Consider the following 25,610-nt stretch of genomic DNA (forward strand, 5'->3'; position numbering starts at 1 on the left):
CCTCCCCCTTGTCCCTCCCCCCTTGTCCCTCCCCTCCCCTCCCCCTTGTCCCTCCCCCTTGTCCCTCCCCTCCCCTCCCCTCCCCTCCCCTCCCCCTTGTCCCTCCCCCTTGTCCCTCCCCCCTTGTCCCTCCCCCCTTGTCCCTCCCCTCCCCTCCCCCTTGTCCCTCCCCCTTGTCCCTCCCCTACCCTGCCCTCACCAGCGGCAGCGCCACGCCCCTCAGCTCGCTGCACAGCGACACCACCAGCCGGCTGATGGCCTTGGCCTTGGAGGGCGCGATGTACTCGTCGTTGCGGAACATCATGTCGCCCTCAATCAGCCGCAGCGCAAACAGGTCCGACATGGCCTTGAGCGCGCGGCGGCACTCGGGGTCCACGCAGCCCTCCACGGCGCGCAGGAAGGTCCTGCGGGTGTGTGGGGAGGGTTGCGGAGGATGGGGGTGGAGTGGAGGGGTGGGGTGGGATTGGTGGGGTTGGGTGGGGTAGGTGGGATGGGTGGAGTTGGTGGGATGGGTGGGATGGGTGGAGGGGTTGTTGCGGACCGGAGGTGCGGGGAGTAGTGAGGAAGGGTGCTCCTGTGTCCTACACCAGAAGCCAGCTGGTACCATCAATCAACCTTCCGCAACCGACGCCCGCAATGTCATCCCCTACTGTGTCTGCCGCCGACCATGTGGTTGCACCCGCACCCCACCCCACCCCACACCCCACCCCACCCCACACCCCACCCCACGGCACGCCACCCACTTGTACACCACGCTCTCCACGTAGGCGTTGGCCAGGTCCAGCACGTGCGTCAGGCACTTGTTCCAGGCGTGGAAGGCGCCCAGCCGCGGCCCGGCCTTGCGCAGCCGCAGGCTCAGCGTGAACAGCATGCGCGCCGTGCTGTGGAGGGCGGGAGGGGGGGGGGAGAGGTGGTGCGTGTGTGTGTGTGTGTGTGTGTGTGTGTGTGTGCGTATGTGAGAGGTGTGTGTGTATGTGTGTCAAGGAGCAGTGATGTGTTTCTGTGTGTTATGGAGCACAAGGTATGGAGCACAAAGTGCAAAAACAGTGTATGCAATGCAGCAGGTGGTGCGTGTGTGTGGGAGGTGGAGATGTGTGCATGGGCGTGGAGGGGTGGTGGCGCGTCACGCTCTCCTCCTCGCTCTATTGCAGTGAGTTCGGTTTGCTTTCGGCAGGTATTCACAACCCCTTGCTCCTGCTTCTCACCGGTACTCCAGCGCCTTGGCCAGGAACGCCGGGTCGCGCAGGTGGCGCGGCTCCGTGTCGTGCGTGACCAGCGGGTTGTTGGGCAGCGCGCCCAGCAGCGCCGCGCGCAGGTAGTGGTAGGTGGCGGTGAGGGGGGCGCCGGAGAACTGCTGCCGGTACTCCTTGAGCAGCATGGCGGACACCTGCGGGGGGGGGGGGAGGGGAGCGTGTGTGTGTTTTGGGGGGGATTATGGGAGGGATAAATCCCGCTCCGGAACATGCACCTGTTGTTGTGTGTGGTTACAAGGTGGTGAGCACGACGTGCATTCCTGTCCTTGTAGAAACAGAGGCCCGGGCCGGGGGGCCCTTATAACGCCTGCAACACTTATATATGCAGCTATTTTGGTCCCCGAATGGGTGTGCTTCTGCTCCTGTGCTCCCAAATGGAATCTAGTAACGCGGCTAACCTGGCTGGGTCCGTATTCTGCATAACGGCCTGCATCCCATCTGCACCTGTCACACTTCCTCCCTCCATCCCTTCCCCTCCCTCCCCTCCCGCCCCTCCATCTTCCCTCCCCCCATGACTTCCTGATTGTGCTGGGACTTACTCGTTGGGCTCGGGCACATAACTCCCCTGCTGTCTACTCCGCTACACTTCTCTGTACCAATCCTTGCAACCCCCTCCCCATCCCCTCCCCTCCCCTCCCCATCTAACCCCTCCCCCCCGCACCTGCTGCAGCAGCACGGTGTTGTCGCCCTCAAAGGTCTGGAAGATGTCGTGGTCCGACCGCAGTGCGCCCAGCCGGTTCACAGCCGCGTAGCCGTGCCCGCCGCACGCCTCGCGGCAGGTGGACAGCGCGGCCTGCCAGGCAGGCAGTGGCGGGAGGATGGCAGTGGCGGGAGGATGGCAGGCAGATGGGCAGGCAGTGGCGGGAGGACGGCAGATGGGCGGATGGGGGATGGGGAGGCAGGTGGGCAGGCAGGTAGGTGGTGGGAGGGGGACAGGAGGGGGGGTTGCAGGGATGTTTGGAAAAGCGGTACAGGGGGGGGGGAGCTTATGTGCCCAAGCCCAATGAAATAGGTCCCGATAATCCAGCCCAAACTAAACCGAAGGGAACAGGAGGGCGACAGGAGGTCAAGCGACACTGACTGGACCACAGTAAAGATCTTCTAGGACGGTCCGCGCCAGGGGTGGCCCTGGTCCGCGCTCCCCCTCCCTCTCCGCACAGTGACCTCCGGCCACGCTCGGTCTGGCACAGCAGCGGCACGAGGCGCGGGCCACCCACGCGCAGCAGCCGCCCACACGTGCCGCCCACACGTGCCACCCACACGGATCCAGTCACAAGCACCGCAAGCATCACCGCCCTACCTGCGTGTAGGAGGTGGTGTAGGCTTTGAGCCCGGCCGACAGCGCGTGCACCTGTAGTGTGTGTGTGTGTGTGTGTGTGTGTGTGTGTGTGTGTTAAAGAGCACAAGGAAAACGTTGTGCAACGACAGTGTATGCGATGCAGCAAAGCGACGGTTTACGGATGTTACCTGAAGTTACCTCGCATACCTGCTGCGGTGAGCCGCCGGCCTTACCAACCGGAAATCGCGCAACCCCCGCTACTCTAACCTCGAGGGGGGATTAGTGTCCACACGCTCTCAAGGGTGCAAACCCATGCATGTGCTCACGGTACCGTGAGGCCCAGGCACTCCTACGATTCCTAGCTCCGTGTGTGTGTGTGTGTATGTGTGTGTGAGTGTTTGTGCGTGTGTGTATGTGTGTGTGTGTGTGAGTGTGAGAGTGTGTGTGTGTGTGTGTGTGTGTGTGTGTGTGTGTGTGTGTGTGTGTGTGTGTGTGTTAGGAAACACGAGGAATGGCAAACGCAAAACGTGGAAGCCCGGCACTTCAGCCAAGCACAGCGGGAGCCGGCGCCCAACGACCAGCGGTGCACCAGACTCCCTGCAGCATTGCTGCACGCCGCCCCCTGGCCCTCCAAGCCCCGCCCTCCGCATCCCCGCCACTCCTGCACCCCCTGTTACCCCCTGTTTGGAGCCCCACCCCACCCCGTTCCGCCCCACCCCACCCCGCCCCATGACTATTGAGACCTGCTTCTTTGGCTTCGGGCAACCCCCCGGGCATGGGCGGCTACCCCCCTGCTTGCAACCCCCACCTCCCTGCTTGCAACCCCCTCCCCTGCTTGCAACCCCCCCTATTTCATCCGCCCCCCGCCCTGTTTGAGCCTCACCTCCTCCACCAGGCGCGGCTCGCGCGTGCGCTTCATGTCCACGTACTTGTCTGTGAGCAGCCCACGTGCAAAGTGCAGGCCGTAGGCGGTGGCCAGGATGGGCATGAGGCGCAGCTGTGTGGACTGGTAGTCGATGATGGCCACCTGTGGGTGGGTGGGTGCGTGGGGTGGGGGAGGAGGAGGGGTGAAGGGTAGGAGCAGGACGGGAGGAGGTTGGGGCGGGAGCAGACCCAGGCGGCACCGTGATAGCTCAAGGTCTGCAAGGAGGCAGGAAGCGCAGGAGCACACACACGCACACACACACACACACACACACACATACATACACACACACACATATATACACACACACACATACACACACACATACACACACACACACACACACACACACACACACACACAGCACACACACACACACACACACACACACACACACACACACACACACACACACACACACACACACACACACACACACACACACACAGCACACACGCGTACAAACCACACACGCCGCCCCCTTCCCCTCCCCCCTTACCTCGGGGCAGTCGGGTGGGCCAAACTGTTGGCGCAGGCAGGCGTAGCGCACCGCAATGGTCACGGCGCCCTGGGGTGGTGTGTGTGGGGAGTTTGGGGGGGAGAGGGGATGAGGGCACGGGGTGAGGGGGTGAGTGGGAATGCGGAGGCGGAGTAAAATGAGAGGGAGGCAGTGCGTGAGCTGACATTGCTTCGGGCGCTGCTACAGCCGTCAGTGCCAGTGCAACTGCCGGTGTCAGGACAGCCACGCGGCATGTGGGTCTGCCCACGACTGACTTGCACACTGCACAGTGCACATAGCACTGCACGCGCTGTGCTGTGTACACAGCCGTAGTGCCGCCCACCACACAAGTCCACAGCACCTCCCCGCACCTCCACCCGCGCCTCCCCCCCTCATACACACACCTTGAGCACGCCCACACTGCCCGCCACCAGCCCCACACGGCCGCCCGTGAGCTCGCCCAGCGTGGCAGCGAACCTGTGGGCCGGCGGGGTGATTGTGTGTGGGGTGGTGATTGTGCGTATGAGTGTGTGCGTATGAGTGTGTGTGTGTGTGTGTATTGTATGTGTGTGGTATGTGCATTTGTGCATGACTGTACACGCGGCCTTGCTCGCCCAAAAGCCCACATTGACACCCAGTAACACCCACCCTCCCAGCCCCTACCTCCCTCTCACCTGCGCGCCTGGCTGGTGAGCGGGCTGCTGTAGCGGCCGCTCTTGTCCACGCTGGCGAAGCGGTCCAGCAGGTTGCCGCGCGGCACCCGCACGTGCGTGAAGCGGATGGCGCCGTTGTCGATGCCGTTCAGGCCCACCTGGGTAGATAGAGGGGGAGGGCGGGTTGTGTGGGGGTTGGGGTTGGGGGTGGTGCGGGAGGTTGGGGGTGGTGCGGGGAGATGCGAGGGGTGTACGGGCTTCGACCTGGTGCGGCGCGCTTTCAGTTTTGGGTGGAAAGCCCTGGCCCTGGCCCTGGCCCTGGCCGTGTCGCTGCTGCCACAGCCGCTGCCGCTGCCTCCCAACCCTATTCCTGACCACCCCTTCCACCCCTCCATGCATGCACCTCGCAGCTCCCTCCCCCTCAGCCTGGTGCAGGCGCGTGTTGACGACACCCGCTCCCCACACCCAAACACACACACACACACACATGCCGCCCCCCACCCCCACCCGTCCCACCTTGTACCCGCAGTCCCGGATCTCCACGCCCGGCAGTGTGCTGCCGTTGGCGTCGCGGATGGGCACCACAAAGGCGTGCACGCCTGAGGGGGGGAGAGGGAATTGAGTGGGGGGGGGGTTCCATGTATGGTAAATAAATCGAGAAGACGTAGACTGCAGACTGCGGAGGTACAGGGGGGGTTAACTTCAGGATTAGCTAGGTCATGGGGAGGGGGGAAGAGGGGAGAGGGCGCGAGTGGCAGGGGTTGCGACTGGGACCCGGTAAAGGGGCGCGTGTAAAAGGGGTTGCGAATGGGGAAGAGGGGATGCAAGAGCGGGGCTGCATGAGTGAGAGGTGGTTCTGCTTGGCAGGTTGCACGGCGGCCTTCCACCTCCTTGCCGCCCTTGGATGATGGGGCTTACTTGTGGGCTCGGGCTCCCCCTCGCAGGTATGTGCCCCCCCCCCCGCCGCCCACTACCAACCCCACCCACCATGGTCCACCAGCTTGGGGCCGCCGTTGGGGTCCGGCACCTTGAGCCTGTAGGGGTGGGGTTGAGTGGGCAGGTGTGGGGGTGGGGTTACATTCATGATTAATTAAGAAGTGAAGTCGTGGGGTGGGAAGGCACAAAACACGTCAGGGGATTGGGCGGGAGAGGCTCCAGGTTGCAGAGCTCCCTGCCTTTGCGCCCTCGCATCTTGCGAGCAAACGTAGGTAACCCCCTGTCCGCCTATCGACGCCAACCACCCCTCCGCCTCCGTTGCCCCCACCGATTAACCCACCTGCACCCCACGCCTGCACCCCTTCCCTCCCTCCCCAGGAACGGCCACCCACCCTCTGTCACCCCTTCCCTCCACGGCCCCTCACCTGGCGAACACGGTGGCTGCGCGGCCATCCTCCACACCCACCCCCTGCACCCCCTCCCTCTGCACCCCCTCACCTGGCGAACACGGTGGCTGCGCAGCCGTCCACCACACCCACCCCTGCACCCCCTGCGCCCTGCACCCCCTCACCTGGCGAACACGGTGGCTGCGCGGCCGTCCTCCGCTGCGTTGCCTATCCACCACTTGATGGCGCCCTCATCCGGCGTGTGCACCACCCACTCGTCACTCAGCACGTCCAGCACAGCCTCCGTCTGCAGCGCAGCCACGTTGCTGCCTGCATGGGCGTGGCCGCGTGTGCACGTGTGTGTGTGTGTGTGTGTGTGTGTGTGTGTGTGTGTGTGTGTGTGTGTGTGTGTGTGTGTGTGTGTGTGTGTGTACTTTATTCCCAAGTGAATCAAGACCCAGCAGCGAGTCATACCAGGGATTCGCGCACACAAACCCTCTCATCTCCCCTCGCCTCCAACCTCTCCCCACCTCCCCCCACCTCCCCCCACCTGTCCCCACCTCCCCCACCTGTCCCCACCTGTCCCCCACCTAACCCCACCTCCCTCCACGCTCCCCTTCCCCCACCTCCCCCAACCTCCCTCCACGCTCCCCTCCACGCTCCCCTCCCCCCCCACCTCCTCTCACCCCCCAACCCCAACACCTCCCCACCGCCCCACCGCCACCCACCCACCGTGTTTGAGCTCCGTCATGGCGAAGCAGCCCGGCAGCCGCAGCTGCGCGATGTCGTCGTAGTAGCGCCGCCGGTGCGCCTCCGACCCCAGGTTGAGCACAGAGCCGCCCCACAGGCTGTACTGGACGCCGCTCTTGACCTGCGCGGGCGGGCGGGTGGCAGAGGCGGAGGCGGAGGCGGCGTGGTGAGAGGGAGGCAAGGGAGGGAAGGGGAGGGGAGAGGAGGGGAGGGGAGGGAGGAGGGCAGGACGAGGCGGGGAGAGGGCACCAGGGGTGGCAGTGGTGATGCTGGAAGGGAGGAGGGCGCACAGCTGTGACGCACACGTCCTGATTCACTTGCTGTTACACAATTTTCTTAGACACGCTGTTATCCTCGCAGGGCAGGCCCAGAGCCCAGAGCCCACAGCCCGGCACCACAGCATCTCCGTTCGCGTGCACTCCCGACGTGGCATCCGCTCAACCTTCCCCCAGCCCCCGCCCGCCGCCTGTCCCGTCAACGTCCAACACGCGCACACCTGTCCTGTCCTGCGTCTTCGTGCCTCGGTTTTTCATTTGGGGTTGGGTGCCACCCACACCAATGCACACCCCAACCCACCCCCGCTCATTTGCATCGGGTTCGGTTTAGCTTGGTCTAGTCTTTACCCCCCCCCCCCCCCCCCCACACACACACACACCCCCCACCCCTCCCATCCCATCCCCCTCACCATGAGCGACAGGTCCACCATGGACAAGCACTCGCCCAGGTAAAAGTACTTGCGCGGGTCACGAGCCAGGAAGTCCAGAGGGCTGTAGCCGGCCTGTACCGTGCAATAGGTGATGGGCAGGGAGCAGGTGTGTGTGTGTGTGTGTGTGTGTGTGTGTGTGTGTGTGTGTGTGTGTGTGTGTGTGTGTGTGCGTGTGTGTGAGGGGTGAAGGGGGGGCTTGTTGTCACCGTTCCAGTACGAAACCGGAGACCGGGGGGGCACCGTGGCAGGCATGCGCATGTGGGATGTGCATGCAGGTCAGGTGTGTGAAACGGGGGCTGTGGGATCCAGCCGTTGCACGGACTGTCGCCGTCACCGCCACGGCACGTACCTGCAGGATTACCTTGAGCGAGCGGCGCACTAGCTCGCGATGCTCCTCTGCAGGCCAGACGCGAGCAAGGCACCAAACGTTGCGGGATCAGTGAGGTATAGGACGCATGTAGCGAGAGCACACGCATGTGGTTTGTAGTGAGGCTAAATGGCCGGCCAAGCGTGAAAGTAGGGGGGGCGGGGGCGTGCGTCCTAATTCTGCTGTCGGTGGTACTAGCCAAGAGCTGCCAGTTATCCCGTAAGAGATAAATGTTATAAGGTCCGGGACGCAATTACGCCCTGTTAGCGGCCAACCCTGCGGGAGGCCCGAAATCTGGGGGAGCTTGGAGGGAGGCAGCTGTTGGGATGTGTTGCTGACGTCGACCACCACGCCCCACCCCTGCACGCGACCCCGCAATCCCCTGGAAGCTGCAAACCCCCAGCCAGCCTTGGTATCGGGTCTCGCCTTTTGACAGGCCCTCCTCCACGTTCGGCAGCAGCTCGGGGTGCTCGCGGAACATCTGGTACACCTTCGCCTTCATGTCGCGCATGTCGTCCAAGTAGGTCTCCATCACGCCCGCGTCAAACCGAGGCAGTTGCTTGATGCCGCGCGGCTGCGTTCCTCCGCGGCCTTGCGGGGGCCCTTGCGAGCTCGAGCCGGCACAGTCTTGCCGCTCCATTTCTCTATGCACTCCCTCACAAACAGTCAAGGCCCCCGAAAGCTGTGAAACTACTTATAAGCGTCTCAGGTTGTCTACAGTTCCCTCCGAACCGCGCAGGCAAGCCTTTCGGTGAGCTCTAACCAACTGGTTGCTTTTGTTTAGTGACGTAGGGGATCAAGGTCAAGAGGTTGCGGACTTAGTTTGTGCGGTGGTGAAAAGAGCGCAGGAGGCTGGCTAGTAGTCACAGAAAGAAGAGCAGCGGTTGTGCCAACGTCAGCAATGCCTCAGCGCCCATTGCTCTGCCCATTGCACGCTGTCCGCCCAAGCCGCCCTGCCCTGTCCGCCCGGTCGCCCTGCCAGACTATCAGCCACTGTGAGGGTCTCGGATGATGAGTCCACCTAGCGCGTGAAACACTTGAAGCCCGATCGCGCACTTGCACACATGCCGCCGCTGCTCAGCTCCGATGGCGTCATAGACGCGGACGCTTAGCCGCGGAGAAACCGGCAAGTGCCAGACCAAGACTCCGCCCATGGCAGCTTACAGCCCCTGCACACGTTGCCTGCTGAGTCGTGGGCACCCGTATGCAATTTGTCCACGCTGCTGGACGAAGATACAGCAATGGGGTGCCGCAGGAGCCTAGGATACTTCAGAAACCAGAATACATGCATCACATCGAACGCCATTTGTGGGTGGCCAAGCCGGGGGCATTGTCGGCGACGGGGGCAGGGGCAGCGGGCGAGCTCCGCAGCACGTGGAAAGAAGTCCGCACGCCGCGCTGCTACGACCGCGAAACCCTATGGGCGCAATTCCAAGAACCCGCTGTGACTTCATGGAACGAACGGCAGCGTGCTTATACGTAGCAATCACCACCAGCAATAAAGACAGCTGCGACGGTACTCTGACTGTTCCTAAGTCCTGACTGGCAGCTTTTGCGTTCTGGATAGCAGCATTTCATCTATACATGTCTAAAGAATTACCGGCAGTCAAAAAGACAGCAAGACACGGAGTACTTTGCCAAATTTATAGCGCGAGACGGACCTTCTACGTTGCGCAGTTTCGGGTGGATATCGTCATTAGCATGTTGTTACCATATCAGCGCACTCATGGGATATAATGTTGCTGCAAAGCGCGGCGTGTGTCACGCCGCTGCTCCTCGCGCTCGCGGTTCTCTTGGCGCGGGGCGAGGACGAAATCGCTTTTGAGCTTTGTGCGGCGCGAGGACTCCTGGTGACCGAATCTGGCAGGTGACATACGGGACGCACACTTGCGGGGGGAATGGTGATGTCGACTGACCAGGCGAGTTTGGCTCGCAGCTGCCGCTCGGTGAAACCGCTGCTGGAGGGTTGCTTGGTTTTGGCCGCCGTCAACGCCACGGTATGTAGGTGACGTCCTCCTTTGGCGAGGCCGGGAGGTGTGACCGCGAGGGTGGCCTCGACTGGGCGCCTTGCTCGTCGACTCTGGCAGCGGGGCTCGAATGCCTCCTCGCGGGGGCTTGCAACTGCAGTTGGGCACGCCAGTGTAGGCTTTGCGTGACCATGCGGCCGCCTTGAAGCCAAAGCAAGGTGCTGAATGTATGCGGGCTGGGGCGGGACCTGCAAGTCCGCGCACGCGCCACGGGGATCTGTGCGCGCCGCCGCCTCCGCGCCCCCGGCGCCTGCCGCGCAGCGCACACCCCACCCGTGCAACCCACCGGCACCCACAACAAGGCCAACACATCACCAAAACCTGCAGCATCGGGTTACAAACGTCGTGTGCCCACACCACGCCCCCCCTTCATTGAGAGGTTCAAGACCAAACCCCGCCCTCCCCGCCACATACACACGCGCATACACAGGGCGTCCTTCGAGTCATCTCGCCCGATGTGCCGTTTGCGCAGCAGCTGGTGTCGGGCGCAAAGGCCTTCACACGCGACGCACGGCTGCCCGACATACAGTGAGTCGTGGGCGCACCCGCCGCCGCGTGTTCAGCCGAGTGTCGGGCCGAGTGTGGGGCCGAGGCAGGCAGTGGCTGGAGCCCCCTTGGCCCTGTGTTTTGATGCTACATAAGCACTCCCGGAGCGCCCCAATCCAGCTGCCGGATGCAGCCGTAGCCGTCAAACACCCTGTGGTCCATGCAGCCGGCGGCGGCCTGTGCCTAACGGCCTGCGGCGGCCGCCTGCGTAGCGGCGGCCCCGCAACTGACCCAGATCAACCCAGATCACCAGATGCCCCAACAGCTACCCTCCTTCCTCCTCCCTACTCCCTGCTCCCTTTCCCCCCTCCCCCTCTTACTCCTCCTCCCCCTCCTCCTCCTCTTCCCCCTCCCCCTCCCCCTGCCCCTCCCCCTCCTCCTCCCCCTCCGGCTCCCCCTCCTCCTGCCCCTCCCCCTCCTCCTCCCCCTCCGGCTCCCCCTCCTCCTGCCCCTCCTCCTCCTCCTCAGCCGCCTTCCACACCACCAGCTCCACACCAGCCATGCCCCATGCCAGCCAACTACCGTACCTCCACCTGCCTCCACCTGCTCTACCTCCACCTGCTCTGGCATCGAGTCCGCCGCCAGCCCAGCCTGCACAGCCAGCCACCTCCAGCCCGCATCTACCTCCTGTATCCGCCACTACCTCCGCCACTACTTCCGCCACTACCTGCGCCACCACCTCCGCCACCACCAGCCGCAGCCCGCTAGCCCAGCCGCCTCCAGCGCACATCTACTACTCTACCTGGGCATGAAGTCCGCCGGCACCGCCTGCCCGCTCGCCAGCAGCTGCTCCATCACGGCCGCCGCCGCCGCGTGCCGGGCCTCCTGCTTGGCGGGCAGCTCCTGCGTGTGTGTGTGTGTGTGTGTGTGTGTGTGTGTGTGTGTGTGTGTGTGTGTGTGTGTGTGTGTGTGTGCGTGCGTATACGCGTGTGTGTGGGTGTGTGTGTGTGCGTGCGTATACGCGTGTTAAAGAGCACAAGGAAAACGTTGCGCAAAGACAGTGTATACGCGTGTGTGTGTGTGTGTGTGTGTGTGTGTGTGTGTGTGTGTGTGTTGAGAATAGCCACGGGCCCCAGCTGGCCACCGCCGCTCCTGGTCCCCCTGCACGGCGGGCCCCTCCCCAGGCCCCCGCCCCCGGCCGTACTGCCGTACTGCCCCAACCCCCAACCACCCCGGTCCCGATCCCCAGCAGCCACGCAGCGCACGGCTGCGTTGCAGATGCACGACTTACGGGGCCAGGGGCGCTCGCCATGACGCCACCCGTCACGTCCACGAGGGCGGCCGTGAACCTGATGGGGTGAATGGGTTGGGTGGGTTGGTGGGTGGGTTGGGTGGGTGGGTTGCGACGGTGTTGTTGGTTGGGATTGGGAGGCCGGTGATTTGGGTTGGTTGTAGGTAGGTGCTATGGGCCGACGTCAGACGTTTGCAAGCTTTCTACACAAGGTGTCAACATGTGCAAGATTTGATCAGTCCATCCATACATAGATTGCTCTTTCACTCACTTGAAGGGCCCGATGCTGCTGGCCGAAGCGTAAAGGTCGGGCCATTGCAACTGTGAGTCGGCATTGGGGAGTTGCGGTTTCAGATCGAAAATGGCTTTGCGACGGCTGTCTCACGTCTCGCCCCGGCCTTCCCTGCATACCACAACCGTGTCTTGCTGCGCCTCCATCCCTCCACCACTTCCACCCCCGTTCCAACCCATGCATCCCACCTCCGCCATCCCTTTCTTCTTTCTTTCGTTCTTTCTTCTATACACATCACACACACACACGTTCCTTCACTCACGTTGAGCCTGCGCTTGCTGGCGAACTCGTTAACCAGCATGAGCGGTGTCTTGCTGCGAGCTGACTCGGTGCCGATGGCGTGTACGGCGGTCATGGTGGCCATGGCCCTGAGGCGGAGCGGGGGAGGGGGGTTACATTCATGATTAAGTAAGAAGTGAAGTCGTAGGCCGGTACAGTTGCAGAGGGGAGGGGGGAGCGTGGGAGGGGGGAGGGGGGTTACATTCATGACTATTTACGAAGTGAAGGCGTAGCCAGGAACTGTAGCATAGCAGACGCGTTTTTTGGGGGGGGGGGTTGCATTCATGGGGGAACTGCAGACGAAGTCGTTACTGAATGATGGGGGCTACATCCATGAGTAGTGAAGTAGTGAGGTTGTACCATGGGAGAAAGACGGAGCGTGCATGTGTGCTTGCGCTTGGATGCAGCGGGAGGGCACTCGAGCAATTCGATAATCGTGGAGCGTGTGCCCTGGGTGGGCGGGCGGGTGAAGTCCACTCCTGGCACGGCGCAGCGGATACGGCCCACCACACCCCACCGCACCCCATCCCGCCGGTCACGCCACAACCGCCACAACCGCCAAAACCGCCACAACCGCCACACACGCCACACACGTTAGTTCACCCACCGCGGGTACAGCCCCAGCCGCATCAGGGCCTCAGTGGAGGTCATGGCCGCCGTGGGCCGCGCCCCGGGGGCGGCGGTGGGCGGCGGCACAGGCGCGTACGACACGTACGGCGCCACCGCGGGCCCCGCGGCGGCTGGCGGCGCCGCCATGGGTACGGCGGAGCCTGGCGGCGGCGGCGCCAGTGCTGGCGGCGCGGCGGCGGCGGGCGGCAGCACCAAGTGGGACTGCACCTGGCGGAGGGATGCGACGACGTCGTGTTGCGACACCTGTGTGGGGGTGGGGAGCAAGGAGCATGCGCACGGCGTTATGTCTATTGCAGGTACCTGAAGGCTTGAAGACCGCGCCCTCCACAGCCCGCTCCGCAACACGCCCAGCGCACACAGGGATTGGCTCCCGTAATCCACACAACAACCCGCTCCCCAAGCCGCTCCCCAAGACCCAGTCCCCCCCGCTACCCGCTGCCCCACACGCCAGTACATCCAGCCAACACCCCGCCGCTCACCCTGCCGCTCTGCAGCAGTCCGTTGAGGGCGGACTCGCTGGCGGCGTGCTTGGCGTCCTTCTTGTTGGCGCCGCCGCCGACGCCTGTGTGTGTTTGTTGAGGAAACACGAGAAATGGAAAACGTAAAACATGCATGCAATGTGTTGCGTTGCGTCATCTGTGTGTGTGCGTGTGTGTGCAGTGGCGGGGAGGGGGGCACGGGGGAGGGGGCGTGAGGGGGGCGTGTGGGTAGCGTGGTGGTGCTGGTGGGGAGAGGGGCAGGCAGGGCAGGGTCAGGCGTGCGGGGCTGTGTACACCCCAACACAAACACATACGGCACAGTCACACATACACAGCGCACTCGTTTTGGTTTCCCTTTCAACTGCAGCGGCCACGCTTCCCTTCTTACTGGGGCCTGAGGCTAGCTCAAAAGACACACACACACACACACACGTACACACGCACACACCACACCACACACACACACACGCACACACACACACACACCCACCCACCCACCCACACACACGACACCCACCTGTCACCACGGTCGTGCCGCCCTCCAGCAGATGCAGCACACACTGGAAGGGGGCGCCGCCCGCGGGTCCGGGACCCTCCACAGGCTGGGGGCGTGTTGGACAAAAGCACGAGGGCAAAAAGGTCGTTGTGCGGGGTAAAAAGGACGTCTATGTGCGCACGTGCGCGTGTTTTGTGCGTTTGCGTTTGTGTTTGCATTCGCGCGTGTGGGGAGAAGGGAGGCACACGGGTGAAGGAAAGGAGAGGGCATGCCACGGATTCAAGATCCATTAAATTTTGTGCAACCCGGTGCCGCTGACCATACCCCCCCCCCGCCTACAGCCGCCGTACCGCCAAGCCACGCAATGCTGGGCCCGTGCCGCCGCCACGGCCTTTACACCGCCCTAAGCCCTAAATCCCACCCCGCTCGGTCTCGTCACGTTTTGGGTCGGAAACCCATCACCTCCATCCCTCCCCATCCCACCCCGAAACCCTCCCAAAGCCCCCTACCTACCGCCCCTCCCTGCCCCTCCAAGCCCCCGCCCGCGCCGCTCGCCCTGCTGCTCCACGACGCCTCGGCCCCCTCGCATTATCGCTAGCAACTAACGCCTCTGCCTGTGCTCCGCTAGTTTGGCTTGGTTTGGTTTAATTTGGGCTGACAGTTGCAACCCCCCTGCTCCCCCAGACCCCCAAATCCCCACTGCCGCTCCCCACCTGCGGCACCAGCTTGAGTTTGAGGCAGCACTCGTTGAGGACCACCGCCAGTCGTTTGCCGTTGTAGCCCACCCGCCCGCCGCCGCCAAGGATCTCAGACCGCAGCGCCTCAATCGCCTGTATTCGTGTGGGTGTGTGGGCGGGCGGCGGGCGGGGGGTGGGGAGGGAGTGGGCGGCGGTGGGAGGGAGTGGGCGGTGGTGACAGGCAATGGGCGGCGGTGGGAGGGGCAACGCCGCAAGATGCGAAGCGACTGGTGTCAGGCGAGACCACTGCCGCGCCACGCCACGCACGTTTGCCCCCATCCAGTTACCCGCCTCGCCTCGCGCCCCCACCTCCCGCCCCTCCACCAGCACCAGCACCAGCACCAGCATCACCACCACCACTACTGCATCTAAGCCCACACCAAGCCACGCAGCCGTGAACCCAATACCCCAAGTGAACCCCACACCCCAACACCCCACACCCCACATCCCAACACCCCACACCCCACACACCCCAACATCCCACGACCCACATCCCAACACCCCACACCCCAACACCCCACGACCCACATCCCAACACCCCAACACCCCACACCCCACGACCCACACCCCACGACCCATACCCCACCTGGTGGAGGTAGGCGTTGCTAGGCGCCACGGGCGGCAGGCCCAGTGCCGCTGCCGTTGGCGCCCCCGCTCCCGCTCCCCCTCCCGCTGCTGCTGCCGGCGGCTCTGCCGCTGTTTGAGCGGAAGTGCCCGGTGGCGGCAGCGGTACAGGCACGTCCTGCTGTTGCGGCTGCGGCTGCTGCTGCTGCTGCTGCTGCTGCTGCTGCTGCTGCTGCGGCGGCGGCGGCGGCGGCGCCGTCCCCATTTCCACCCCCCCGTTGCTGCCGGCCGCAGCTGTCGCCTTCCAGGATTCCGCTTCTGCTTGCGCGGCGGTCACGGCCTCCATTGCGTCAATGGGCTGGCCCCCTGCTACTGCCGCTGCTGCTGCTGCTGCTGCCGCCGCCGTGTCATCCGCCTCCCCCTCCGCACCCTCCGCACTCCACGCGGCGATGTCCACCGGGAAAACACACACGTGGTTGCGGCCCACCTGCCGGGCAGGCGTGTGCACGTGCATGCATGTGCACGCGTGTGTGCATGTGTGTGTGTATACGAGAGGGGGCGGGGAACATGCCCCAACCCAACGGTCCCAAGCCTGCCATTGCCCAAGGGGGGGGTGGGGGCGGCGCCAGCCGGCTGACCCTCGGGCTACAGGGCTTGGCACGCTTGCATACCCGAGGGATGGTAGCCATCCTGGACTAGATAAAGGCGTGCAATGGCTTGGTGCGAGTGAGGACGGCGTGTCGTTGGCAGTGTTCCCCCCTCGACGCATGATAGAAGCATCACAGGGCAGCGACCCTCCCACAACCTCCCGCTGCTCCCACCTGCTCCACCCCTGACGCCTGCTGCGCGTGCTCCATAGCCACCGTCACATACGCATGTCCGATACACGCAGGCGGGCCTGGCGATGTGTTCGGCAGCGTGATTACGGACAAGCCGAGCAGCGGCACCTGCGTCGGCGATGGCGCGAAATCAACAGTGCCCGGGTTTAGTCCAAGTCCCCGCCATGGCGGCCTTACCCCATTAAATGCTTTTCTCAGATCATCCGACGTGGTGTCCGGGCTCAGGCCGCCCACGTAGAGGACTTGCGTATCGGGTTCCGAATCGATTTCCATTTTCTCCCGGCAATGCTAGTCTACTGTTTGGACATTTCCTAGGTAAGACCAAAGTGCCCTAGGCCACTGCAATGTAAATGCGCGTGCCTCACGAGCTCTAGGGCTGCTCAGGTTGGTCTGAGAGGCCGTCTTGCATGCGCGTACTCCTGTTTATCATAAATTAAACGAAGCTTTCCCCTTAATTGAGTTCCAGTTTGTGATCAACGTTCGCAATGCATCATGCTGTAGGCGAAGTCCGTGCCGCGCCACGATGGGGCGAAGTGCAGGCTCGAGACAAGTGCAGGCGCAATCGTGGTTGCCAGAGGATCAGATCAGGAAGGAAGTTGAATAATGAATTGCCATGATAGTCATGTTCATGCCTGCGGTCGGCGGCTGCTTTGCTACTGCCCCTGCCACTACAGCCCGCACGCGCAGACCCACGCCCCGCGTGCCCATGATGGTTGCTAGCCAGGCCGTGCACCCCTGCAGCCGGTCACAAAACACCTGTCCTGCCTGATCCGCCTTCTCCTCGCCATGCCCCGGCATCGCCTGCCTCCTGGACCACGATCTGGCCCTCCCACCCAGCAGGTGAACCTGTAGCAGGATAGTCGGCAAAAGCCACACCTAGATGCCCCAGGGCGTGTACCGAAGGGTTATATACGTGTGTGTTGTGGAACTTCCGCGTTCCGCCCACAGAACCCCTGCTCCAACAGCCCCGCCGCCCCGCTGTGCAAGGCGTCCAGTCCAAACCCGAGTCAAGGCACACAAAATTGTCCTCTGTTACAATGGCAGTTATGGCACTCGTGTGTCAGCTGGACATCATAGCGGACATCTGGGCACTTGCCAAACTGCCCTAGACTGCCCTAGACTGCTCTAGACTGCTTTCCAGACGGCGCTGGCAAGTGCACAGGTGTCCGCCAAGATCTTAGTGATAGCACCGGACATCTGCACTGACACGAACAGACACGAGGCCTCCCATACATCAAGGACCACACCTGTCGTCGCCGGCGTGCCCGCCTCCCCCCAGCATCCGCCTACGCCAGCCTGCGGCTGCTGCTGCGGCTCATGCCTTCCTCCTCCTGCTGGGCCGCCGCCTCCGCGCCCTGGTGCCGCCGCTTCTCCCCAACCGCCGGACAAACCGCCGGACCAGGGGCCGAGCAGCGGCTAACCGCCGAAAGCGCCACTGGATCTCGTTTATCCATCTCGTCTCCCCTCCTCTCTCCCTCCTTGCCTTCCGCTCCTATTGGTGCTGCTGTTGCTGGTGGTGGTGGTGGTGGTGCTGCTGCTACAGCCGCCTTTCCCGCCGCCCTGCTGACGGCGGCGGGCCGGATCTGTGAGCAAACAGCAGCACAGGCATGCCGAGACCGAACACACATACCTGCCTGATACCTGCAAGCCCACATCACCTACAGTACTTTACCCAGTACGCGCACACGACATGAGACCAGTCAAGCACATGAACGCAGCGCCCCCAGCCCGCGCAGCGCGGCAACCCACCTCGTTGCAGCCGCTGCTGGCATGTCGCTCGCTCGTGCTGGCACCCGCACCCGCACCCGCTGCCAGCAGCACCTGGACCACCCCGGTGTGTGCCATGAAGCAGGCGACATGCAGCGGCGTCCAGCCGTCCTGTTCGTTATCGAGAATGCTTGTAAGACTGACAACACGAAGCCGAGTAAGCCCTACAGCCGTACGTGGGAAACGGCAGCAGGTTAACTCATGGGCAGCCAACAGCAGCTAGAAGAACGCATGCGTGTTGTGCTGCGTTGTCCTTACAGTCAAAGGATCACAGCTAGCAGACGACATACCACTATTTCCGCAACACGGCTGCCTCCCCAATGGAGGAAACAACCCACGAACCCAGGGGCTCACACCTTCTCGGGCCCCGCCGCCACCGCCGCCTTGTGCCCCAGCGCCCCAAGCAGCAGCTCCACCACCCCCTGCTCCCGCGGCTGCCCAGCGGCAGCCACAACCCCGCCGCCCGCTGCGGCTGAGGGTGGAGACCGCGGCAGCAGCCCCGGTGCGTCCTGCAAGCACACGGAAAACACCCATATTCATCAGCCTTAGAGAGCGGACCCAGTTGTGGCAGCAGCTCAAGCATAATGCTTTATGACTCACCCGGTCGCAGGTGGCGTGTGTGTCGGCACCGGCCGCCACCAGCACCTCCACCACCTTTGGTTGGTCCCACCGGCTGGCCACATGCAGTGGCGTTAGGCCGAACTGGGGAGGGGGAAAAGGGTGCCGCAAAGGTGTGGATGAATTAGTCTCGCAGGACATGTAGGAGGCCGGCGCGGGGACGGAGCAAGCGATTGCAAACATACCGCGTTTCGGGCGTCCTTGTCAGCACCCGTGGAAAGCAACAGATCCACCACCTCGACCTTTCCTCCCGCCGAGCAGGCCAAGTGGAGAGCCGTGTTGCCCGCCTATTGGGACGTGCAAGGAGTGGGGCGGGCTTGGAATACTGTAGCGGACGGACAGATGCAAAATAATGCATGTGCGCGGCGGTGTAACAAGCGTACTGAAACCGTATTTGTAACCGCTGCCGCATCCAGTGCTGCAACTCACCCTGCCCGCCAGGTGCTTTGCGCCCGCAGCCAGCAGCAGCCGAGCCACCTCCGTGTGGCCAGCCAGTGCCGTGTTGTGCAGCGGGGTGAGGCGCTCCTGTGATAAGTGTGTGTGTAGGGGGTTGGTTTCGTTGATTCGTTGCTGGCGGGTTGGGGGGTCGCCATTCCCAGTAAGCAAACCAGGCAAGCGAGGATGCAGCAGGGCAGGACAAGCTGAACCGGAATTGCAATTATAATGAGACCGACCCTTGAATGTTACGCTGCGGGGGCGCGCGAGCGAGACACCCATAGTCAGCTGCTGGCAGCTGCCAGCACGGGCCGACTAGTTAATCCGACCGGCAGCCTACAAAGTAAAGCTATCATACATGCCATTCATGCATCATACATGTTGTGCGTGTGGTGCGCGTGGCTGGACAAGTTGAGGAGGATACACACAGGCAGCAGTGCACACCTTGTTTAGGCTGTTGAGGTCCGCGCTCGCCGCCACCAGCACCTCCACCACCTCTGTATGCCCCTGGTAGCAAGCGGCATGCAGTGGCGTGCCCATGAGCTGTGGGGGGCAGCAGCAGGTAGGCACACGTCGTGCGTCCGCCGCTTGCGGACTGGCAATCTATCCATGCCTGCTGCCAGCTCGCCCACATATCCCGAGGACAATGTTTCTGCCGAACCTGAGCGCCAGGCAAGCTCCCAGGCGCGTGCGTGCACGCGCCGTGCATCCAGCAGGTAGGCACGCGCGCGGGTTCAGTTCTCACCGTGGACAACGCGTTTTTATCTGCCCCCGCCTCAAGCAGCAGCTTAACCACCTCCACATGCCCTGCGCCTGCCGCACAGTGCAGCGGCATCGTACCTTCCTACACAAGCAACACAGCAGGGCAGTATGCTGGTAAGACACCGCCGCGGCTGTGCCTATCTGCTGCGCGCTTTCAGCCCCCTGCTGCTGTCTATCTACGTAACATCAGATCTACTATGTGGATGGTCCCGGCCCATCACAGTGCAACGCGCACGCGCGCACACACCGTGAGCACTTCTGCCATCCCTTCCTCACACAGTTTGCATCGTGCCGCGCCCCGGCCGCCAGCAGCACCCGCACAGCCTCCAGATTGCCGAGCCAACAGGCGTAATGCAGCGGCGTCGCCTCGTCCTGTTCGCATCACGGAACAGGCCGGGGATCGTGCCGGTGCGGCTGCTCTGCCAACTGCTAGATAGCACTAGCCGTCATACTGAAACCCATGAAGCCACGTTGCATTGCATGAGACCGCCTGCCTGCACGGCCTTGTGTGTAAAACGGCCTTGTGTGTGTGTGTGTGTGTGTACGAAACTCACACACACACACACACACACGCACACACACACACACACACACACACACACACACACACACACACACACACACACACACACACACGCACGCGCGGGCACGGTGCAAACCCTCTCCCCTTCCTCTGTCTTAAACGCACAGTGAGCGCTGCCGCTAGCTGCTGCGCACGCACCTCGTCCCCGGCTTCGATGTCCGCCCCCGCCGCCAGCAGCGCCTGAACCACCCGCGCGTGGCCGTCCTTAGCCGCCCGGTGCAGCAGCGTCAAACCAGCCTGTGGGCATGAGCGAGGGCGGGAAGGCCGAAAGGTAGGCGGAAGCAAGGTAGGGGTGCGTGGAAACGAACAGCATGGGTGCCATCCAGGATAGGCCGCCGCCGATCGACACAGGCGTGCCGGTTACCGCACTTGCAAGGGTACGGCACCGGGAACTAGCTCTCGTACCATGGCAGGGTTCAAAGTAGGGGTATGCTAAATGAGAAGTATTCTACTTCAAATGATCATCCAACAGGTGGCACAACCCTGACCATGGCACAACACCGAGTACGTACGGAATGTACGGGAGCACCAGCCACCACCAACCAGGACGCAGTGCGACCGTCACCTTGTATCACCTTGTATCACGTATCAGGACCGCACCAGCTGCGTCGGACTCCGCGCCCCTGTGCGACCAACGATCTGCCCCCAATCACGCACCTTCAATCCATCACTCGCCACAAGCACCACGCGCACACGCACCTCATCATCTGCTTCCAGCTTGGCGCCGGCGGCCAGCAGCAGCTTCACCACCTCCGCATGGCCGTGTTTGCAGGCGAGGTGAAGCGGCGTCCGGCTTTTCTGTGGAGCAGAGGGCCGGACGCTTGCTTCGAGGATGCGACCACACGCTGTTATTGACGAGTGTTGCGGAACTAACGCTGCTGACACGGATTGTTGGAAACATACAGGTAAGCACCAGCCGCATAGCCATTCCTCGACACAACGAAATACACCCACACGCGGCCTCACCTTGTCTCGGGCATGCGCGTCCGCTCCGGACAGCAACAGCAGCTGGACCACCCTAGCATGACCAGCCACAGAGGCGCAATGCAGGGGCGCCCAGCCAGCCTGTTTCGGTGCAAGCCGTGGGCAACACGGTTCTGGACATATTTGCGTTTGACGTTTTGACGCATGGAATCACTGTATCACACGCGTCTTTCATGGCAACTTAACATATAACCAAATCCTATGCGCGAAGCCATCATGCATGAGCTGTCTATCCTCAACTGGCAAGTGGCAACGCAGCATGCACAACCCCTGCGCAGCACCTACTTTATCAATCACGGCGTCCACGTGCGCGCCCTTTTCTAGCAGCGTCGCCACGACCTGGTGACGGCCGCCGTAGGCAGCCATGTGCAGGATGGTCCAGTTGGCCTGCCAGGGTGTGGGCAGTCCAGACACGCAGACAGGGCAAGCATCAGCAGGCGGGGCGAGTGGGCATGTGCGTGTTCGACATTGCCCAGCGGGTGGTATGCCGTTCATTGCCACTTGCCGGGCCCTTGGCGTTAAGAGCGTTAGCACCTCCTGCGCGTAGCAGGGTCTCAATGATGAGCTGATCGGCGACAGGCCCCTCAAGCGCCCACAGGTTATTCTGCGAGAAGCATTGTCACAAATTTGTTTGAATGCAAATTATGTGTTGCAAATTTTGAAGTGCATATCGTGTCACTATGATTCGGGCACGGCCTTGGAGAGTCTTGCAGTTTGCGTCCTGGACAGCTCACCGAAGCCATTGAACTGCTAACTTAAACACCAGCGAGCATGGACAGTTCTCAAGAGTTCGCGAGTGTCTGAGGCAATTTACCTATTGCCCAACCTGAACTGAATTTCGCGCAGGACCGAATCCAGATCCGTCCGGCGGCCTCAGTGCCTCACTACCTCAGCCCTCCAGCCCTTAGCCGCGTTACCACTTATCTCGTACACATTGCCCGCCTCGCATTTGGCGGCGGGGACACTCAGCTCCACAGCACCTTCAAGCGCAGCGGCCTGCTTGCTGCCGCCGTACCATCCAGCCGCCTTCACCATCACCACCATACTTGACAACATACCCCATGCCTTCACCACAACCCTACACTCATATGCCCGACAATAATCTCCTGCAGCGCCCCCGCCACGCAGGCCGCGGGGGTACGATCGCCGCTGACGTACGATGACTCGATGAGGCCGTCCACATTGGAGGGGCAGCTGGCGACCTGGCGTGTGTGGCCTCGCCCGCACAGCCCCCCCCCCCCCCGCCCCGCCCCGCCAGCGCCTTCAAGGCCGCCGAATTGGTCTCCTCCGTGGCTCCCGCCTTCTCGCATGAGTAGGACCCACGGGTCCACGGGTCCCTGGCCCAGCGGGTGACGTGGGTGCGGGCGGGGGCGGTGGAGGGCGCCTTACTTGGGAGGGGGGTGGTAGCCTGCGCATGGGCGCCAGGGCGCGGGTCACGACGCCAGCGTCTGACGTGGCGTCTGGACAGATCGCGGGCGGGCGGGGGTGCCGCCGTTGAAGCGTATGAGCACCGGCAGCATGGCCGGGGGTGGGGAGGTCAGGGGATAAGGAGGTGAGGTGGGGGTGAGGGGTTGCGAAGATGGGAGATGCGGGTGAGGGGGGATGCGGGGGTAAGGAGGTGGTGGGTGGTGAGGGGGTGAGTGGATGAGGGGGCGAGTGGGTGAGGAGATGGGTGGTGGTGAAGGTGAGATGGTAAGGAGGTGGTCGGTGGTGGGGATGAGGGGGAAAGCAGCACACAAATAAGGAGTACAATTTTGGTATCCTTGCCTACGCTTCTGCTTTGCCCGATTGCCCACGCTTCGCGTCGGTGCTCCATCTTGTGCAGAACTCGAGCTCAGTAGACGTTTCGTGAGCCTGCAGAAACGATTAGTATGCGGTAGAGAATGCGGGTGCCGAGCCCGAAACGGATGGGTGCGCCATCGCGATGAAGGCGGGCGTGGCCTGCGGCGTGCCGTGCCGGCTGTCCCGCCTGTGGCTCGTTTGCACGGTTCACCCGAGATCGTAAGTTACACGAGTTATCTTCTTAATGGGACGGTCTCCATCATCCGCTGTCTGCGTGCTTTCCGATTCCAACGCTCCTCAGGCTCATGCTTGACAATTGGGGTGGTCGTCGGCGTGAGTTGTTGATATCAGTCAGCCGTACCTCCATCGGCCTTGAGGCCCACGTTCCTATCACAGCCAGACCGAGGTGTATGTGTTGGGATGAAGAGGCCAGAGCGTGGCCGTCGCGTCGCTGAACGGGGGGGGAGGGGGGGGGGTCAAACGCGTGGGTTCGTGCCGACACAACGATCCGACGCGCCTCTTTACGTAAACCGTGAGGGCATTCTTGTAGATGTTGCACAAGCAAAATGAATTCACGCTTGAGATGCATACGGAAGCACCGGCTGGCCCACTAGGGCCTGGTTTCTTCAGACGACGAAGAAAGTGACACGCCCTTGTTCGCGTAACCACGCAGTCTAAGCGAGCCTAGATAAAGCTGATGTGAAAATCAGATAGCAATATCGCAAGCAATCAGATGGAGACCGGCACGAGGAACCCGCGAATTGCGGTGTCAATTGGCGCGTATTTCGGCACCTCTGTGGCGTCATTTGCATGGCTTGTGCAAAGGTCACTCCCTGCACGGGAGAATCGGTGAGTGGTCCCCCGACAAGGCCCCATGGCCCCAGCGAACTGGCCCTGCGCGCTCTGAGTGGACCGGTCCACAGGCCGAATCCTTGATAGGCTGCGACGTGACTCTTGAAGCTGAGTCAAATCATATCACGCGACCGGGGATCCGGGCGCACGCAGCAGCGTTCGCTAACGCTAGCGAGCCAGTCCTATGGGGGCGCCACCACCACGGGGCCACACACACACTCCTCCAATCTCCCTCACCAACCACCACCCGCCGCCCATTCCCCCGCAATCGCGCCTTCTTGCTCTCTGCTCCCCCCCCTGCCACCCTCTCGCCACCACAGCGGCTGGTGGCAGCTTCTCCGCGACATGGACACGTTCTGGGAGCGCACGCTGACGTCAGCGCTTCCCCACCACCACCACCACCACCGCGACGCCTCCGCCTCCCTCCCCTCCCCCTCCTCCGCGGCCGCCGGGCCCACCACCACCACGGCCGCGGCTGCCGCCCTGCTGTTCGGCTCGGGCGGCTCCGCCGCTTCCGGCGGCGAGCTGGTGTCTCCGTCGGAGTTGGCGCTGTTTGTGGGCGTCAACGTCTGGTTGTCCAGTTTGGCATTGGGCGCACTCCTCACCGTGGTGGGCGGTGGCGGTTGAGGGCGTTTGAGGCAAATTAATTTATGGGGAGCATTATAGTCATGGGAGGCATGAATGATGTTGCAGAGGGGAGGTATGGGGATATGGGGGGCCTTAGAGACGGGAGGTTTGGGGATGCCGGGATGTTTGGAAGTCGGGCTAAGACCTGAACACTTACAGGCGTGGGAGCAGACGCCTCGCCGCATCCCGCCCCTCCACCCACCACCTCCACCCACCACGCTCCGCCCCTCTCCAACCCCATTGCGCAACTTCGCCATCACCATTTCGCCATTTCGCCATCGCCTGTTTAACTATGCCCTCCCACCCCCTCTCTCCCTCCTTCCCTCCCAACCCCTCCCTCCCTGCTCGCCAGTCGGTGTTTCTGGGCCGGCTGACCGCCGCCGAGTCCGCCCGCCTGAGTCACCGGCTGTTGCGGGTCGCCGTGTTCAAGATGGTGTTTCTGGGGCACGTGCTCAAGGGCGACCCGCGGGACGTGGCGCTGTGGCTGGGCTGGTGAGGGGGCTGGGGGGGGGGGAGGCGGGATATGGCGGGGGGGGGGGGGGGGTTGGGGCCGGGGGGGGGGTGACAATCATGATTATTTAAAGAGTGAAAAGGAGGGGGAGGCCGGGGAGGGGGCGGGTTGGAGTTGTACCCGGGAAGGAGGGGGGGGGCATAATTGGGTATTCATCATGTTATGCAATAAGATTGCTAAGACATTTGATAAGATAGTTGAACTCATCAAAGGTAAGGATATGCCCGGGCCCAACGAAAAAGTCCCATCAGAAGTAGACAGCCCGGGGGGGTTGATGATAAAAGTGTGGGTCCTTCAAGTAGGTGGAGGTGGAGGTGCAGGTGGAGGTGGAGGTGGAGGTGCAGGTGGAGGTGCAGGTGCAGGCGCACGAGGGCTAGATTACGGCGGGCGCACAAGGCCGCGGGGCCATGGAGTCCTGCGCAGTGCAGTGCAGGAGGGGAGAGGGGGTGGTGGTTAAGATAGCGTGCATAGCAGGCCCCCCCCCCTACCGGCGTCCTCCCCAGTGCTGCCCCTCACCTGCCGAGTCCTGCAACGCCCGCCCCCTCGCCGCCGCCGCCTCCTCCTGCGCCTGCTGCCTCCCCCTGCCTGCTGCCTTGCCGCGCGACTGTTTCCTTACGGGATTGGTTCAACGTTAACCCCCTGCCTGCTGCCTTCAGGTTCGCGGTGGTTGCCTACCTGCGCGCGTTCGGCGGCGCCGCCAAGGACCGACTGGAGTCCCTGCTCACGGCGCCGGGTGGGTGTGGGCAGGTGTGGGTGGAGTGGGTGGGAGGAGTGGGTGTGGGCAGGTGTGGGTGGGTGTGGGTGTGGGTGGGAAG

At 63.0% G+C, this 25,610-nt stretch overlaps 5 protein-coding genes across 6 annotated transcripts in view; 2 read left to right on the forward strand and 3 right to left on the reverse strand.

Annotated features, from left to right (window-relative positions):
• Positions 1-8,612, reverse strand: part of CHLRE_05g232002v5 (uncharacterized protein) — an 11,066-nt gene extending 2,454 nt beyond the window's left edge. Inside the window, exons 1-17 of one of the 2 annotated variants that reach the window (XM_043062140.1) lie at positions 8,181-8,612; positions 7,737-7,783; positions 7,367-7,459; positions 6,664-6,802; positions 6,117-6,261; positions 5,971-6,027; positions 5,597-5,643; positions 5,126-5,208; positions 4,631-4,767; positions 4,361-4,433; positions 3,957-4,025; positions 3,416-3,559; positions 2,554-2,604; positions 1,915-2,046; positions 1,206-1,387; positions 744-881; positions 200-404 (exon numbers count right to left, since the gene is read on the reverse strand). In XM_043062140.1, the coding sequence (XP_042924573.1) occupies positions 200-404; positions 744-881; positions 1,206-1,387; positions 1,915-2,046; positions 2,554-2,604; positions 3,416-3,559; positions 3,957-4,025; positions 4,361-4,433; positions 4,631-4,767; positions 5,126-5,208; positions 5,597-5,643; positions 5,971-6,027; positions 6,117-6,261; positions 6,664-6,802; positions 7,367-7,459; positions 7,737-7,783; positions 8,181-8,394 (1,956 nt within the window). In that variant the 5' untranslated portion in view covers positions 8,395-8,612. The remainder of the gene's footprint in view (positions 1-199; positions 405-743; positions 882-1,205; positions 1,388-1,914; positions 2,047-2,553; positions 2,605-3,415; positions 3,560-3,956; positions 4,026-4,360; positions 4,434-4,630; positions 4,768-5,125; positions 5,209-5,596; positions 5,644-5,970; positions 6,028-6,116; positions 6,262-6,663; positions 6,803-7,366; positions 7,460-7,736; positions 7,784-8,180) is intronic. The other variant, XM_043062141.1, reaches the window with a different exon arrangement.
• A 600-nt stretch (positions 8,613-9,212) lies between these two features.
• Positions 9,213-10,434, forward strand: CHLRE_05g232003v5 (uncharacterized protein). The gene is made up of 3 exons (XM_043062142.1): positions 9,213-9,621; positions 9,691-9,751; positions 10,212-10,434. The coding sequence occupies exons 1-3, from the start codon at positions 9,491-9,493 to the stop codon at positions 10,311-10,313; spliced, it is 294 nt and encodes a 97-aa protein (XP_042924574.1). The 5' UTR covers positions 9,213-9,490; the 3' UTR covers positions 10,314-10,434.
• A 402-nt stretch (positions 10,435-10,836) lies between these two features.
• CHLRE_05g232004v5 (uncharacterized protein) lies at positions 10,837-16,452 on the reverse strand. Its single transcript, XM_043062143.1, has 11 exons — positions 16,052-16,452; positions 15,857-15,982; positions 15,058-15,522; positions 14,448-14,564; positions 13,756-13,840; positions 13,239-13,321; positions 12,737-13,002; positions 12,113-12,218; positions 11,830-11,879; positions 11,559-11,616; positions 10,837-11,170 (listed from the first exon to the last, which is right to left on the reverse strand). The coding sequence occupies exons 1-11, from the start codon at positions 16,145-16,147 to the stop codon at positions 11,066-11,068; spliced, it is 1,557 nt and encodes a 518-aa protein (XP_042924575.1). The 5' UTR covers positions 16,148-16,452; the 3' UTR covers positions 10,837-11,065.
• Positions 16,453-16,894: 442 nt separating this feature from the next.
• Positions 16,895-21,832, reverse strand: CHLRE_05g231100v5 (uncharacterized protein). The gene is made up of 15 exons (XM_043062137.1): positions 21,758-21,832; positions 21,529-21,627; positions 21,309-21,410; positions 21,006-21,104; positions 20,739-20,837; positions 20,178-20,276; positions 19,733-19,828; positions 19,440-19,538; positions 19,139-19,237; positions 18,689-18,784; positions 18,445-18,546; positions 18,242-18,343; positions 17,998-18,150; positions 17,624-17,752; positions 16,895-17,457 (listed from the first exon to the last, which is right to left on the reverse strand). The coding sequence occupies exons 1-15, from the start codon at positions 21,764-21,766 to the stop codon at positions 17,161-17,163; spliced, it is 1,680 nt and encodes a 559-aa protein (XP_042924576.1). The 5' UTR covers positions 21,767-21,832; the 3' UTR covers positions 16,895-17,160.
• A 1,510-nt stretch (positions 21,833-23,342) lies between these two features.
• The window catches only part of CHLRE_05g231050v5 (uncharacterized protein), a 6,962-nt gene continuing 4,694 nt past the window's right edge, over positions 23,343-25,610 (forward strand). The window contains exons 1-4 of the mRNA XM_043062136.1: positions 23,343-23,654; positions 23,978-24,266; positions 24,637-24,776; positions 25,452-25,528. Of these exons, the coding sequence (XP_042924577.1) occupies positions 23,539-23,654; positions 23,978-24,266; positions 24,637-24,776; positions 25,452-25,528 (622 nt within the window). The 5' untranslated portion in view covers positions 23,343-23,538. The remainder of the gene's footprint in view (positions 23,655-23,977; positions 24,267-24,636; positions 24,777-25,451; positions 25,529-25,610) is intronic.

This window comes from Chlamydomonas reinhardtii, chromosome 5 (genome assembly GCF_000002595.2).
Source record: "Chlamydomonas reinhardtii strain CC-503 cw92 mt+ chromosome 5, whole genome shotgun sequence".
Classification (NCBI taxonomy): domain Eukaryota; kingdom Viridiplantae; phylum Chlorophyta; class Chlorophyceae; order Chlamydomonadales; family Chlamydomonadaceae; genus Chlamydomonas; species Chlamydomonas reinhardtii.

What these genes read in the sequence shown, in the direction of transcription:
- CHLRE_05g232003v5 (XM_043062142.1), top strand. Translation starts at nt 9,491, where the DNA reads ATGTTGCTGCAAAGCGCGGCGTGTGTCACGCCGCTGCTCCTCGCGCTC. An exon ending in CTGGTGACCGAATCTGGCAG is followed by an intron (nt 9,622 to 9,690) that starts GTGACATACGGG and finishes TTTGGCTCGCAG; the next exon opens with CTGCCGCTCGGTGAAACCGC. An exon ending in TGGCCGCCGTCAACGCCACG is followed by an intron (nt 9,752 to 10,211) that starts GTATGTAGGTGA and finishes GCGCATACACAG; the next exon opens with GGCGTCCTTCGAGTCATCTC.
- CHLRE_05g232004v5 (XM_043062143.1), bottom strand. Translation starts at nt 16,147, where the DNA reads ATGGAAATCGATTCGGAACCCGATACGCAAGTCCTCTACGTGGGCGGC. An exon ending in CGGCTGGGGCTGTACCCGCG is followed by an intron (nt 12,219 to 12,736) that starts GTGGGTGAACTA and finishes GCTCCGCCTCAG; the next exon opens with GGCCATGGCCACCATGACCG. An exon ending in TGGCGAGCGCCCCTGGCCCC is followed by an intron (nt 11,171 to 11,558) that starts GTAAGTCGTGCA and finishes ACACACACGCAG; the next exon opens with GAGCTGCCCGCCAAGCAGGA.
- CHLRE_05g231100v5 (XM_043062137.1), bottom strand. An exon ending in ACATCGAAGCCGGGGACGAG is followed by an intron (nt 19,829 to 20,177) that starts GTGCGTGCGCAG and finishes TGATGCGAACAG; the next exon opens with GACGAGGCGACGCCGCTGCA. An exon ending in CCAGCAGCGGCTGCAACGAG is followed by an intron (nt 17,458 to 17,623) that starts GTGGGTTGCCGC and finishes GTTTGCTCACAG; the next exon opens with ATCCGGCCCGCCGCCGTCAG.